Here is a 15,956-nt window from a genome sequence, read left to right on the forward strand (position 1 = left end):
CCTGTACCAAGCAATGTGTGCCGTACTGGCAGTGGATCTTAAATCGATTTCCGTTTTTGTTTCCTTTTGTCCTTTGTCTGGCACTAGGAGCAACAGTTGGAATGCCATTGTCATTAAAATCCTTCATTATTTTACTTTTGTTTTCATTTCGATGTTGTGCCAAGGAGTCATATGTTCTCCAATTTTATTGGGGTGAGTTATATTTGGGTTCGGGTCAATTTTGAAGTGGGGAAAATTAAGATATCTTAAGATAGGTTTTTTTTAATGACAATTTTTTGCAATGACTCCCTCAACGAATATTTAGGGGCAAACAATGACTCATGCATAGAAAAATATCTTAAGAAACTATGACTGGAGAAAATTATGAACTCATGGCGGCACTCTTTGTCCCAGACATATGTGAAACATTTTCTAAGCATATAATTAATTGTCTGTTCTGACATTGCTGAATATGGCTGTTATCTAGACCATAAAACATTTAAATTCCCATCATGTTCGAACAAAAAATCGAAAAATATTTAGATTTTTTTAACACCAAAAGGGAAAGGGTGTCTCATTTCAGGATCAACCAAATGGTCGGTAACACCATTTTTGTCCCCTCGTCAATGCCAATTAGTGAAGGTATCGGCTGTGTAACGTTTGACATTCAGTCATTTCGTATTCAAAAATCAATTAACAAAGTAAGCGCTTTCTTCTCCTGCCCCCCATCGGTTTAAACGACAGTTATTGTTGCGTATTCAACATATGTCTGATCTGATTGTCTGTCTGAGTGACTGACTGGGTTATTGTTCTTTTTGCCATATCTAAAATTGAACATCAAAAACGTTGCCACAATTTCCGTAATTATATTTTTATAACCTTTTGTTTGCCAACAATGAAAAGGATAATAGCCAGACAGCAGCGAGCAGTGACATATGATGTAGATAATTAAAATTAAGTTATTATTGAATTTCTCTTTTTTTCTGGGTTTCGATTAATAATCTAAATACATTTTTTGGGATGTGGTCCACAAAGTATGAAATTATTTCCATTGTGTGCATTATATTTGCGTATGAATATCGGTAACATAGCCGGACTGAGTAGTAGAATATTCCTATTTAAGACGAAGGTAAGGATTAAAGTTAGACTTTCTCCGACTTGGACCAAATTATGGTAACAAACGTCATGAAGATGTTTACAATTCAAGGCTAATAAAGCCTGATTAACTTTAGTGCAGAAAATAGCTAGATTAAATTAAATTCATAAAGCTGAAATTTTTAACATTTGTTTGCAATTCATTGACGTTATAAGAGCCTAGGGTAGTTTTTATGGTTAAATCTAGTGGGACATATTAGACTATAAGAAGGGTAAGATCCCAATTGACTTAGTGAGTGCTGTTAACAACGTAAGTACTGAAGACCCCATAAAAATCTTCAAGTGGAGATCCGAGGAAATACAGTGTGGTACAAAGTACGAATTTTTGAAAATATAATTTACCATGAAGGCGTTAGGAAAAATTAAAATTGAGGTGAACACCTGGAGTCCTCCTTCCTAGTGTGGCAACGGACCATAAAGGGGTTAAAGGAAATTAAATAGAATAGTAAAATAATTCAATAATTGGTCGAAGTAGTCAAATTATTTCAAAACAGCCAGTTCAGCAACTTCGGTTGGGAATTGGGGCTTAAACCTACTTAATACCGAAAGTGGGCATGTATTTAAAGTTATTTCAAGGAGCTATAAAAATCATTTGGGAGCTCGGTTTGCCGAATTACAGCTTATTCGGTTAGAAATGTATTTATAACCGGTAGGTGTCACACACAATTATGGACCGATCTTAAAAATGTTTTGCGCCAACTAAGTAAATATGCTATACACACAAATCATAAAAATGCCGAATATCTGGTGGAACCGTTTATATGGAGGCAATACGAAGATGAGGACCTCTAATGCCAATTTTTTGCCAGACGGCGGCTCCTATCAGGAACGAAAAAACTGCAACGAACTTCAGACTGATGCCATTTCTAAGTCCCTCGTCTGACAGCTGTTAAAATTATTCCAGTAATAGCTCATTATATTGTTTACAAGCGTACAAAAGTGAGTGGTGAAGGAAGTGGACGGAAGAAAACAGAAACATCAGCAGAAATGATTCGAAAAGTAAAGAAGCGACTTGATCAAAACCCGCGTCGCAGTGGCCGAAAAATGGCTCGTGAGCTGAACATATCGCAATATTCCATTCGACAAATATTGAAAAATGAGCTCGGGGTAAAGTCATTGAAATTTCAAAAAGTGCAAGAACTAACACCGCAATAGAAAGAAAGTGGACTCAGAAGAGCTAAAGAGTTGCTTCTCTTGGCTCGGAAAAAAATCGTTGTTCAGCAGTTTGTAAACAAACGAAATTATCGTGCCTACTTGCCAAAGAGGTCAGCTGAAAGTGTGCACCTTCGGTTAGCCACCAGAACTTAAGCGCCGGCCATGGTGCTGGTGTGGGTGGGTGACAGAGATATCACATCGCTTAATGACATACCGCGTTTGAAGCGTCAGTCCAAGCAGATTTTTACCATGAACCAATACACGCCACGCGAAATAGTTGAAATTTACATTCAACAGAAGAAGTCAATTGTGAAAACTTAACGTGCTTTTAAAACATTAAAAAATGTGAGAAGTGCGCCTTCTAAGAACACCATTAAGCGTTTATACGAAAATTTTTCGACTGGTAAGGCTCTTTGTAATCCGAAGAGGCCATATAAAAGTCGACCAAGGCGATCGGCCGAGAATATCGCTGCCGTACGAGCCAGTGTTGAGAGGTCCCCAAAAACATCCCAAAAACGCCGTTCTCAGCAGTTGGGCATGGCTCGGTCCACTTTACAACGGTTTATTAGCATTGATTTGGATTTGTTCCCGTACAAAACTCAATTGACGCAAAGAATGTTGCCTGCGGTCAAGCCTCGTCGATTGGAATGGGCAATGGGTCCGTCGAATATGGGCAACCCTGTAGTTACAAAATGAGGTTCCTCGCTTCATTTCCAGCGCACAATGTAAACATTTTGACGTTTGACTTTGTTGCAGGTTTTTTTATCTCACCCTTTATATGCGGACTATACGAAAACTCAGACCTATAGTGACGGTTTTATGCAAGGGAGCTTCTTACATAATGGGAACACATACTGTCAATTTAGAGCAAATTCGGCTTGAAATTGTGGCAAAAACACCAAAAAACTTAAATTTTTCGTTATACCAAAACGTGAACCTATGTAGGACCATTTTCAATGCCAAAACTCCTACAGAACTAACGTACATCCTACATCATTTCATTTGGAAAGTAGAGTGATTTCCACTTACGGAAAGACAGACGTACGGACATCGCTAAATCTATATAGAATTTGATGCTGATCATGAAAATATATACTTTGTGGGGAATTGTTTCAAGTTTCGTATTTGAATATTGTATTTTGGCCTTTGGCAAAAATTGTCTATGCAGGTCCACGTCTTTCAATAGACCTCAATAATTCTAACAGAATTTTTAACTGATTTTTGATTCCCACTTTTTTCTAAATGGTGGAGGGTACTCAAAGTTCGGCCTGGCCGAACTTTGTGTTTTTTTCTCGTTTCCATTATTTTCTGGAACCTTACCTATAATAAATATAAATATTTTTAATATCAACTAAAACTACTATTTGACGAAAATAATCAAAAAATCTCATGGTGAAGAAGACGTGCGAACCCAAGACCATTATAGGTGAAATAGTCACATTCAACCGACCATACCGAACCGACCGGATTTTCTATTCATGAATCCATAGAAAATTCGCAATTTTCGACTAATTTTAAAGATTTCAAAAAATCTTTCCTACGAGACCTTTTGCTTACAGTTATGCTCTTTTATTAAGTATTAGTTCAGGTTTTATTGTTATCGATTTTTCTTTTCAAATTGTTCCATATTCTCCTCACAAAATGCTATATTCGAAGGTAAATTACAAAAAGTTATGCTGGGTTCATTAACTGCAGTAAGTTTGGTCATTTTGTCTAGTCACTGTCACATTTGTACATTATCAGATAATGATCAAAGTACTTCAGCTTTTTGCTTTATTGCAGTTGTTCTTTTATTAACTTTGGTTTTATGCATGAGGGCTGGCTGGACACACAAACACAGCCACAATTTGCGTGCAATCTCCATCCCTGCACATTAATTATGTTGCCACTAATCACTGAAATGAGTTCGCTACCATGGATTGCTTTGTCCTTTGCCGGCATGGAGGCGGGTGAGCTGGTAATGGAGAACACTTGTTTTCTAATAACACCACTTGCCATATAGTCAGTCAGTCAGTCAGGCGGTCGTCATTTGTTGACTGGAGTACCGTACCCATCACCATCGCCGCCATCATCATCACCATTACCATCATCATGTCGTATGAGTAACATTGTACCACACAACAACAAGCGTGTCTGCCATCCATGTTTTGCATACTTTTGGGCTGAAGTACTGTTTCAACCATCTGAACATTAGCCAAACAGCCAAGAAGACAAGAGTCTAATGACATACGTTTGGAGGTTATTATGTGGTGGTTTATTGTTTACAACCATCCACAACGGCAAGGGCGGGAGTGGCTGAACGAAATGTTGTCACAGACACATTCGTTTCAGTCAAAGACCTCAAGGTCCCTTTGGGGAGAAAATTATCGTTGGAGACGCAATAAGTTTCAATTTACTTGCAATCCTACTCGGCTAACAAATTCAATGGTTTTCTTTTGAAGACAATTATCTTAAACATATTTTTTTTTTGGAAATAATTGTTGTGCTGCTGCTCCTGTCACAAAAAGGAATTCTTAAGTAAATTGCATATGAAAAAAATTTAATGTTTTTAATATGAAACAAAAAAGCAAGTGACAGATTCAGATTTCATAATCAGCTGTCCGATGTTTTACATTTGAAGTGGTGTTTAGAACTTTAAGGCACTTGAATCTTTTGGAAAATTAACCGTCAATGCAATGAAAAAGTCTCAAGGGTCTTAAATGACAAAATTGTTTTGAATACAAATTCTAACGAAATACTGCACGAATGACAAGACAATTGATTTTGTGAATCAGTTGATAAAAAACGAAAGCTGCTTTAAATTTGCCGGTTTTAGATAAATAAATTTAAAGTTAATCTCGGATTCCCTTAATAAAGGAGCATGGGAGACTCCTTAAGTATTACTTTTTATAACCTTATTCATACAGCTTTATATAAATTTGCTTCATCATTAGGTCATTACTTCTGGTATTACCTCCACAAAAGGTTAATTTTTTAATAATTTTCCTTATAAATACAAATGGCGGAATCAGATTTCGGAGATTTCAGAGGAGAAAATTGACAAATCAAAAACTTTTGGCTGCATTAGAACTGCAATGATCATGTTGGAACTTATGGGAATGATGAGTGAGCCGAAATTCTAGACGAAAAATTTTAAGATTTGTTAAAGACATCAACACTCAATAAAAATTACCAGTTCAATAAAAACTCGTATACAAGAAAATGGATAACCAAACCCACCAGATCATTCATGGCAATAAAGAGAAATCACCAAAAGCAATATTCAAAAATATGGCAATATTCAATATAAATCAGTTATACACAGTCACTATTGTGAAAGAATTTATGGAAGATGGAGGCCTAGCGAAGAAACTGGATCACAAAGTGAATACAAGAAGCAAAGCCCAAGGCAAATACAATATACCGAAGTACAAAAATGATTATGGAAAGTACTCAATTTCTGTTACACTTCCTACTGCACTAAATGCATTACCAAAAGAAATTTTGAATGAACGAGATAAGCGTATTAAAAGTAAATTAATGAAGCAAAATTATATAAATAAATAACATAACCATTGAAGTCTACGGCTAATATGGCCAAAATATATGTATAAATATTATAGTTCGTAAATCCCACACACAAACTAACTACAGTTTCGTGGGACTTAGAATATATATTGAAATTTACATCTAAGATTTAAATAAATAAATAAAAAAAAAAAAAAAAAAAAAAAGAATATTAAAAAAATGTATGAGACCATCATCAGATGTACGGTCCTAGTGTGGTAAAAATCAGGGACAACTGTCTCAGAAATCCTTAAAACATGCGAGAACATTTATATTTATCGAACGGAATTTGAGCGACATTAAATTTTACAGAAAGATGGTGATGCTGAACTATCTTCTGGGTTGGCCGTACGTGCCAAAATCCATTCAATTCGGAATTATATTAAGCATTTGGTGCCTAATAAACTTAAAATTGGATAATATTAAGTATGGTAGCTATATCCAAATCTGAACCGATCTCAATAGAATTTTTAAGAGGTATTTCTGAGCTTTAACATATATAGCGGCTATAGCTATATCTAATCCGATTTACACCAAAGTAGACATAGTTGATTCTAGGCCCAATTTGATTGCATGTGTCAAATTCAATTTTATTTGGACGCATATTACTCATTTGGTGCGCAATAAAATACAAATAGATATGGGTACTACATCTAAATTTTGACCGATTATCTCCAAATCAAATAAATGTTTGGTGCTACATTTCAATTCAATCGGGCAAAAAAATGCTACTTTACTTTGTTTACAAAAATACATTGGCGGACGGACATCTATAAATCGACTCAGATTGAGATTCAGGTCATTGGACAGATATTGGACATTTGGTGCACAATTAACGCGAATCCGGTTGAAGATATATATGGAAGCTATGCCTAAATTTGAACCTATTCTCACTAATTTCATTAGGGTTCGTCCTTGGGCCAAATAAATATTGTTTGGAAAATTTGATCTCAATTTCAATAAAGTTCGTCCTTGGCGAAACAAATATTGTTTCGACAATTTAATCTAATAATAAATATGACCTGCATTTTGTTCACAAAAAATGCATGAACAGACGGATAGACATTCATAAATGGACTCAGAAAGTGATTACTTCCTTTTCCATCTTACAAACAAATGCGCAAACACATAATAACTGGCCAATGTATGATGTAGGTTATAACAAGTAAAAACGCAGCTAAGGTCGGCTGAACTTTTATACCCTCCATCATTCGGAAGGAATTTGAAATTTTTCAAAAAGAAAAATCCGACGAAAAATACCTCTCAAATGAAAACCATTTTATGGGGCCCATAAGAAGACGTGGATAAGTAATATTGTGTCAAAGGCTGTAGTAACAATTCCGAACTTCAAATACGAAATTCGAAATAATTTCGGTGAGTAGTCGCTAATATTAATCAAATGCCGAATAAAGGAAGGTACTGTTGTATGGGGGCTACACCTGGACCTGCATAGACAATTTTCAGTCACTGTGAGATTCGACGCAATTCCTTTCAGGGGGTAAAGTACTCACAGAGAACTCCTTGTGTGGAATTTCAGACATATCCATTAAAAAATGTGGCTAACATTATCAAAATAACAAATATCGGGAGGTACACTTATATGGGGCATATACGATATCGTGGATCTATATAGACAATTCTTTTTCAGGTGGTAAAGTCGAAGAACTCCTTGTGTAGAATTTCAGACAATTCCATTAAAAAATGTGGTTAAAACCATCAAAATATCGAATACCGCTATATCGGGGCTATACAATATCGTGGACCGATATATCCCTTCTTCGAATTTGACCTGCCTGCAGACAAACGACAGATAGGTGCAAAAATTGTTACCTATGAGAATGTGTGGACGATGCTGGGATAATTTTTTTTTAATAAACATTTTTAGCAATGGCATGATGTACCGCCTATTGATGTACCATATATGTGGTATCCTATCCCCAACACTCATTAGTATTCATGCACATTTTACTAACTCATAAACCAATTCACAAAATCAACTAAATATTTATAAAAATAAATATTTGCAAATTATATTTCATACATAAATGATTAAATAGTAATTTATTTAAAATCCTTCGATCAATTTGCATTACACATTTATTTATTTATTTACGCTTCTTTTTGTTTGTTCTCTTTCAGAAAACATTTTTTGGTTTTGGTTTTTGTTTCATGACCGGACCGGACCCATGAATCACAAGTAGTGTGGAACTAAAAGCAATAACATTTTAAATAAAACCATAAAATAATAATAGTAGTGAAAACACAACAATAACAACAACAGCAAGAATAATAATATTAATAACAATAAAAATCAAAAACATACACAACATCAACTTCCAAATGGCATTTTGTTGTTGAACTGCAACACCCCATCACCAGCAGCTGGACACAGAATACAAAAGGTGCTAAATAACAAAAATCAAACCAATGCGAGATAATTGTGCATTGCGTAGATTTAATCGCAAATTAAACGTAATCCGATTATAGGTCGGCTGGCTGGCTGGCAAAACAACAAACAAAACAGAGGAAATAATACAACAACTAGGAGGACAAGTTAAACGTTTTGTCTCCTTTTTTTGGAAGCAAGCTGAGTAGGTCGACACGTGTTCGGTTTCCGGGCTTTATATGATTATGTCAAGTGGACGCAGTGCTCGTCTACCACCCACTCCTAATGCTCCCAACAACAAACAATGGGCTCCCAATTCTTCTGCCTCAGCTGCCACCTCTTCTCTGCATGAAACCAATAGCAACAACGTAAATATGTATCACCATCAGCATCCGTACAGCAATACATCGGCTGTGTCGGGCATGAGCCACATGACCGGTGTCATGGGCGACAGTGGTCTCGGTGATGTCATAACCACAGCAGACGCTGCCACCGAAGGCATACCGGGTGAGACGATTGAAGCCTTGGGTCCCGAATTGGCTGTTGCCACATCGAAGGTGTTGGAAAGTTTATCGGAGAATGAACGGAAAATGATAATCGAGGTTTTGAATCGTGACGAAAGTGTCCGGCAAAGGGATGCCACTCGAATAATGTGAGTACTGACAATAATTAATAATAATTAATATTTTTGTGAGGTATTTTTGAATTTTGAATATATGATAGTTACTATTTTACGATCATGCGACAAAGACGAGATGAGTTGATCTGGTAATGTATGTATTTTCGTTCGTCAGGCAATATTAATTTGTAATCAGTCTGTAGGTATCAATTATGACCCGATCATCTTGGACATAAGGTTAAGGTTAGATTAAAAGGCTATTGTTTTTAGAGATAGTCGCAAAATATGTAGGTACTGCAATGGATTAACAATTTGTTTGTGTATAATCTAAAAGAAGTGACAGAAGGATGGTTTCCCCGAGCTCTAAATCTCTAGAACAGTTGACTTGGATCCATTTTTTGCCAATTGATCCGCAGCTTCATTGCATTGAGATGTAGCTATGACCAGGAACCCAACAAAGTTTAATAAAGGACTTCACTTTTTCCAGAGCAATCCTGCAATAGATTTGATGGTGGATAAATTTAGCGCTTTTAGGGCCGCTTGACTATCGACATATATAGTCACCGGTCCATCCAGTTCAACCGTTCGATTTATCAGCAATTCTACCGCTTTCCTGACAGCAAAGATTTCTGTCTGGAACACGCTACAAACTGTATTGAGCTTGAATGAATTCCATATGTTCATGGTTTCGCAGAAAACACCTGCCCCGTTCCACTTTCCATCTTAGAGCCGTCGGTATAGATAGCTACACCGTTGAAAGGTTAGATGTTTTGGGTCCAAGTGTCTCTCTTTTAGGTATGTGGATGTCCAGTGTTTCAAAATCTAGCCTAGGTGATATATAGTTACTAGTTAAAACCCGACCCCCTAAGTTCTCCACATAATTCATTATGACCAAATGTCCGTAAGATTGACTACGCCATTGATCAAGTTCCTTGAGTCTCAGTGCACATCTCGCTGCTTGTTCCTCTACAAATAGACTTAAGGATTTCAAGTTCAGTAGGGTGTCCAATGAAGACTGAGGTGTGCTCCTGAGTGCACCTGTAATTAAAAGTGATGCTGCTCTTTGTACTTTGACAATGTTTTTACTGAGGGAAGCCTTCCCCAGAGAGTGCCACCAAACTAAACCGCTATCAAACAAATTCGAACGTACTATTGACTCATATAACCATTTGATATTGCACATCTCCGAACTCGATCTAATTTTGGTAAATGTAGTATAATGTATCAAAAATGTATGATATTTACAGACAAATAGTAGAACAGTATCTAGAAGCCTCTTAAAATATTTTATTGATAATGCAGTAAAAAAACTGAGCTGGAGGATTTTAAATATCTAGCAGTTGCCCATTGCATTAAATTTGTAGAAGCAAAATAAAAAAATTTAAATGAGCATGTAAATAAAAATCCTCTTCATTTCATGCTGTCATATTTTAATGCCACTTTAATCCACAATTTTTAAATGTCTTTCCCCTGTTGTATTACAATTGGAAACGTATATTTCTGTATGTAGCAACTCAAAGAGCCTTATTATAAGCCTGGCCGATTGTAAAATTCGAATTAAAATCGTGAACACTTGCTCGACCATGTCCTGTCATGCTGTTTTGAGGTTACATAACCAATTTCATTTTGAATCACCTGCAACAGTGGTGCGTGATTTATCCTGCGGCACGTGTTCTCATTTTTGTCGCTCACAGAATCCAAACTGAACTTAACAGTCACGAATTTTATTCACAAAATGCAAATAAAAGGCTTTCTTCTTCTTCTGCTGCTGTTGTTGTAGTTGTTATTTAATACCGTCATTGTTTGTCAGATTTTTGAATTGGCAGTTACATTGAATATGATCTTCAAAGGATATTTAAATAATTTATTGGTATGAATTGTTAAAAGAAATTATTAAAAGACTTCTTTTTAAACAACTGGTAAATGTTAGTAAAAAAAAAAAAAAAATATGAAAATACCCAAGAAAATCTTTAAAGCCGACGGAGACGAATAACCCATTTAAAGATTGTGTTAGCTAACTAACTTCTGCATTATCAGTAGAGCTCTTTAAAAAAACGGGGCCGACTTTATGATACCCTACACCACTTTGCTAATTTAGTAGAGCTGCGCATAACAATTAAAAGTTTTTATGGGAGAATTCATTTATACACGCTATGATTAAAATTATAATTAAAAGTTCAAAGGACTAAATATGCCGAAGCATTTGTATCTTTTAAATTCGGACTTGTATTGTCCATATTTGGTGCAAAATTAATTTAAAATCGGATAAAAATATATATGGGAGCTATATCCAAATCGGAACCGATCTCGATAAAATTTGGCAAAGGTATTTCTGAGCTGTATTTGATATATTTCTCTGAATGTCGTTGTTATGGAGTGCATATTTGACATACTAGCTTCTAGGATCAATTCGGTCGTAAGTGCCAAATTTCATCCAATTTGGGCAAATATTAGACGTTTGGTGCACAATCAAAAGTAAATCGGACGAAGTTATATATGGAAGCTATATCCAAATCTGAACCGATCTCGATAAAGTTTAGTAAATGTATTTCTGAGCTGTATTTGATATATTTCCCCAAATATTGTTGTTACAGATTGCATATTACGGCCGCGGAGGACAAAAATAAAAAATCAGATGAACAATATATATTTGGAGCTATAGCTATATCTGAACCGATTTCGATCAAATTTGGCATACTTATTTTCAGGTCCAATCTGATCGTGCGTGCAAAATTCCATACTATTCGGACTGATATTACACGTTTGGTGCACAATAAAAAGCAAATCGGACGAAGATATATATGGGAGCTATATCTAAATTTTGACCGATTATCTGGTTCGTCCTTGGGCCAAACAAATGATTTGTGCAAAATTTCATCTAGATAGGGAAATAAATGCGAACTATACTTTGTTTAAAAAATACATGGACAGACGGACGGACATGTATAAATCGACTCAGAATGTGATTCTATGCAGATCATCGGAAGGAACTATGGGTCTACCTCGTTTCCTTTTGCCTGTTACAAACAAATGCACAAAGACATAATACCCTGACCACCTTGTGGTGTAGGGTATAAAAAAAACAAAGTTACGAGTTCAAGGCCCGGTGTCGGCAGAGGGTAGTGTGTTTAATTACCAATCATAAGGAAATGGGAAACTGATTATTTTGTAATGGGAAATTTTGCTGTACATTTCTAAAACCTTAACATATATAAATTTCCCACTTCAACTGATACCAGATTACCAAAACATTTTTAGCTCAACTAATTTGGAATCCATCTTAATACATTATGCAACTCCAAAGTTGTATCCCGACTCTAAACATAAAGAAATGAATTCAGCAACATAATCCGATACAAAATAATCCATTTTCTCAACCAATTATTGTCGGTAGTAAACACGAAATAAATAGCATTTTGTGACAGCTATGTGATAACAGTATATAGTGTTTTGCCATGTTTACGTTAGAACTTTTTGTAGGGTTAACCTTCTTTGAGAGGATTTATTTGAAGTAAAAGTAATGGATATGACAATTTAAATCCAAATCCAGTGGGTTAACCCTCACATATATAAACGTACTATTTGTATGTATATGTTATTTCTACTGTGGCCAGAATATATCCAGGATGGGTTCATATGTTTTATATCTTCTACATAGTGGTACCTTTGGTGTAATGAAGTTACAAACACATGAAGTTACAAACTATTATTATACCCTAAATCATTCTATTTCTGGTATATTAACTTTGTTATTCCGTTTGTAACTCCTCGAAATATTTATAATAAACCCTACAAAGTATATATTCTGGATCAGCGTTAAATTCTAAGACGATCCAGCTATGTCCGTCTGTCTGTTGTAATCTTTCGAACGAATTGAGATAGAAGGCTAAAATTTTGCATACATGCATAGTTTACCAATAGGCAGGCTAAGTTCGTAAATGGGCCATGTCGGTCCACGTTTTCGTATAGCCCCATATAACGGTACCTCCCGATATTCAGTATTTTCATGATTTCAGCAACATTATTTACCGGAATTATTTCAAACTTCGTATTTGAAGTTCGTTATGGGTACTAAAGCCTATGACACACATTTTTGTATGCAGGTCCACGTCTTCGTAAAGCCCCCACATAACGATAGCTCCCGATATTCGATATTTTGATGATTTCAGCAACATTATTCACCGATAGGGTTTATCACTAGTAATCCTAGGAGTTACAAACGAGATGACAAAGTTAATATATCCTACATAGAATGGTGGTATATAAAAAAATCCCGTTAGTGTTGAGTGTTGGTTTTGCAGACGACTGCGCAGACGTTTCATATTGTTTATTTTCGTACCCTTTTTCCAAGACTTTTTGAAAGCGGTCGAAAATATATTATTTTTACGGTTTTCTTGACCTCATAGTAGAGTTTTGAAAATTCATTTCTTGCCAAATTTAATGTTTTTTAATTTAATTGCTATGTTTTGTTTAGACGCCGAATTTCGAATTGAACGAATCCTAAGTTTTTTCATGGTAAAATGTGTTTTTTTGTCTTGCGAATTTCTACAAACAATTCTACGGCTTATGTGGGTCCATCCAATAACAACAACATTGTTGCCAAATTTAGCACCATATATAACTTTCCGGATACTTATATTAGGTTTGTTAACCGTTTGCAACTCCACGAAATGAACATTTTAGACCCTACAAAGCATATATGTATATATCCCTAACCATCATACTTTTCTATGTCAATTTAGCCATGTCCGAACGTCCATGTGTTCGTCTGTCCAATCATTCTTCCGAATGGTAAATAACATTTTGTACAAATGGATTTTAGGTATTCTTAATTTTTGAGGGTTACTATACTAAGGTGAGCTATGAAATATTGCAAAAAATTAAGAGTTCTGTTGACTTTAGCCACATTTCCAACGGAATTTTCGGAAACTTGAAATCAAAAGTTCCTAGTAACACGTACCTCTCCAATGCTAAATCATTTTTAAATATGTTTCAAAATTGTTACTTGCCCAATTGTGAAGTTTATAAAAAACTCGGAACTTCCGAAATTATCGGTTGTTTTCTTGTTAACTTTAGACCTGATTCCATTTGTAGCATTCCAGCACAATTTCTTATCACAATGTTAATTGAACCAAGTTTAATAACATCGCGAACTCTTCGTACGCAAATATAAGAAATGTTGAAAGCGTCTCCTTACTTCCAGAACAGACCAACAATGACCTAAACCCTAATTCTAGTTTCTAAATTTTTTACCGATTTTTTGTTATTTTTGGTACATTCATAGTTTGCATTTCATTTAAGCCGCGTGTATACACATTTGATGGATGAATTAATGTCAAACCATTTTTGGTGTTTGTACTCCAACCAAATCAAAGCGCAGTCATACTTACGATATCAAATAAATTACGATCAGATCTGCTATTTCTATACTATTTTCAAAAATTTACAATTTATTTTTATTTTACTATAAACCCTTATCATTAATTTATCATTTGTTATTCCGAAATTGTGTTCGAAATTTTGAGTCTTACATTTTTCCCTAAAGAATTGGCCTTAAGCAACAACGCTATCTCCTTGGACCATTCGATAAATTAAAATTATTCCTCGTTTCATTTTGCTGTAAATATTAAAAAAACAAGAAGATTGCAATTGAGGAAAGAAATAATAATTATATTAAAAAGCCAAAATACATACACATACATATTTACACATGTACATCGGTTTAATTTCGACGTTAAGAAATGCATCTGTTTTCGTCATGTTTTTTCTTAATTATGCCAACTACGGAGAGAAAGAAGTATTATTGCAATTACTTATTGGACATCAGTCGTAGCATGTCTTAACATTGAACTTTTAATGAAATATGTATATTAATATTTGACAATGCATATACAGACTCATTTAAATCTGAATGCAAACAATGTATTAATTAATTAAATAAAAAAATGCATGTAAATTTTGCAATATTGTTTAAAAATATATCATTTTAGTGTTTCAAATTTCCTTAAATCAGATCTTAACCTAAAACTTAAAGGAAAACTTCTACTTATCCCACTGTGGGGAGAAACCACAAAAATAAAATTTTGGCCTTTTTCATTCTACCGTACCGATCCACAAACTTAGGATTCACATTGTGGTAGTATTCAGTATCTCTCGTAAGCTAATAATGCAAATTTTCAAAACCGACCGCTACACAACATCTCTCAACTGCAAATTCATACATGAATTTAATCGCACACAAATTTTGAAATCGCAATACTTTCTGCTTAAAAAAGAACCTACAGCTTTCTCATAACGTTTCCAATATTGCAACACTTCAGATGATCCAGCCATTTTTCCTCTTATGCTCATGCACCAATCGGTTGACTGTCCACTCTCAACTCACTGGATCAGTAGGGTTGGAACGACGGATATCATCCCGCTGCCTCTGATGGGAAATTTGGTCTTATCTCGAGTATTCCACCAGCAGGCATATAGCGAGCGGTTGCAGCTTTGATGATGTCTCGGAAAAACCTTTCTGCTACCCGAACATCAGAAGGGTTGTGCAGTTCTTTGAAGCGAAGGTTGGTGAATTCCCTGTTTTCTGGCCAGCGAGATTACCCATGGTTATGAATGGTGCGACGTTCAGAGGTTATGAAATCGGACAACCTACGAAATCGGAGACGATTGTCGGGAGATGGTCTGAGCCAAGAGAAATGGTGGCAACCCGCCACCACGTCATTTATCAGACCGGGTGACACTATGGATAAGTCTGGCGAACTGTGACACTCTCCTCTTATTTGGGTGGGGGCGTCCGTGCAGAATGTGGAGCAGTCAATCTTCTCTACCAGCGCTGACCCCCTCTGGTCATTACCTAGGATGGAATGCCACAACTCATGGTGGGCACTTAAAACACCTAGTACCAAGCGGTCATTAACAATGGGCTAATGTCTGGCACATAAAGTGGTTCACAGCTATTAATCGGCGGGATAAATACATTAAGAACCACTACCTATGCAATTCCATACTTGACTGTAACCCCCATACATTCCATGTATGGACCACTAGAGACTAGCTCAAGCGAGATAGGTCTGTACTGAACATAATGGTGTAACAGGAAAGCTAATCCCCCACCTC

General features: G+C 35.7%; 1 protein-coding gene across 2 annotated transcripts in view; it reads left to right on the top strand.

Annotated features, from left to right (window-relative positions):
• The first annotated feature begins 8,411 nt into the window (after window positions 1-8,411).
• Window positions 8,412-15,956, top strand: part of LOC101895136 (uncharacterized) — a 208,830-nt gene continuing 201,285 nt past the window's right edge. The window contains exon 1 of one of the 2 annotated variants that reach the window (XM_059126609.1): window positions 8,412-8,873. In XM_059126609.1, coding sequence (XP_058982592.1) covers window positions 8,461-8,873 — 413 coding nt within the window. In that variant the 5' untranslated portion in view covers window positions 8,412-8,460. The remainder of the gene's footprint in view (window positions 8,874-15,956) is intronic. The other variant, XM_059126610.1, reaches the window with a different exon arrangement.

The sequence above is a fragment of the Musca domestica genome, unplaced genomic scaffold (assembly GCF_030504385.1).
Source record: "Musca domestica strain aabys unplaced genomic scaffold, Musca_domestica.polishedcontigs.V.1.1 4, whole genome shotgun sequence".
In the NCBI taxonomy this organism is placed as follows: domain Eukaryota; kingdom Metazoa; phylum Arthropoda; class Insecta; order Diptera; family Muscidae; genus Musca; species Musca domestica.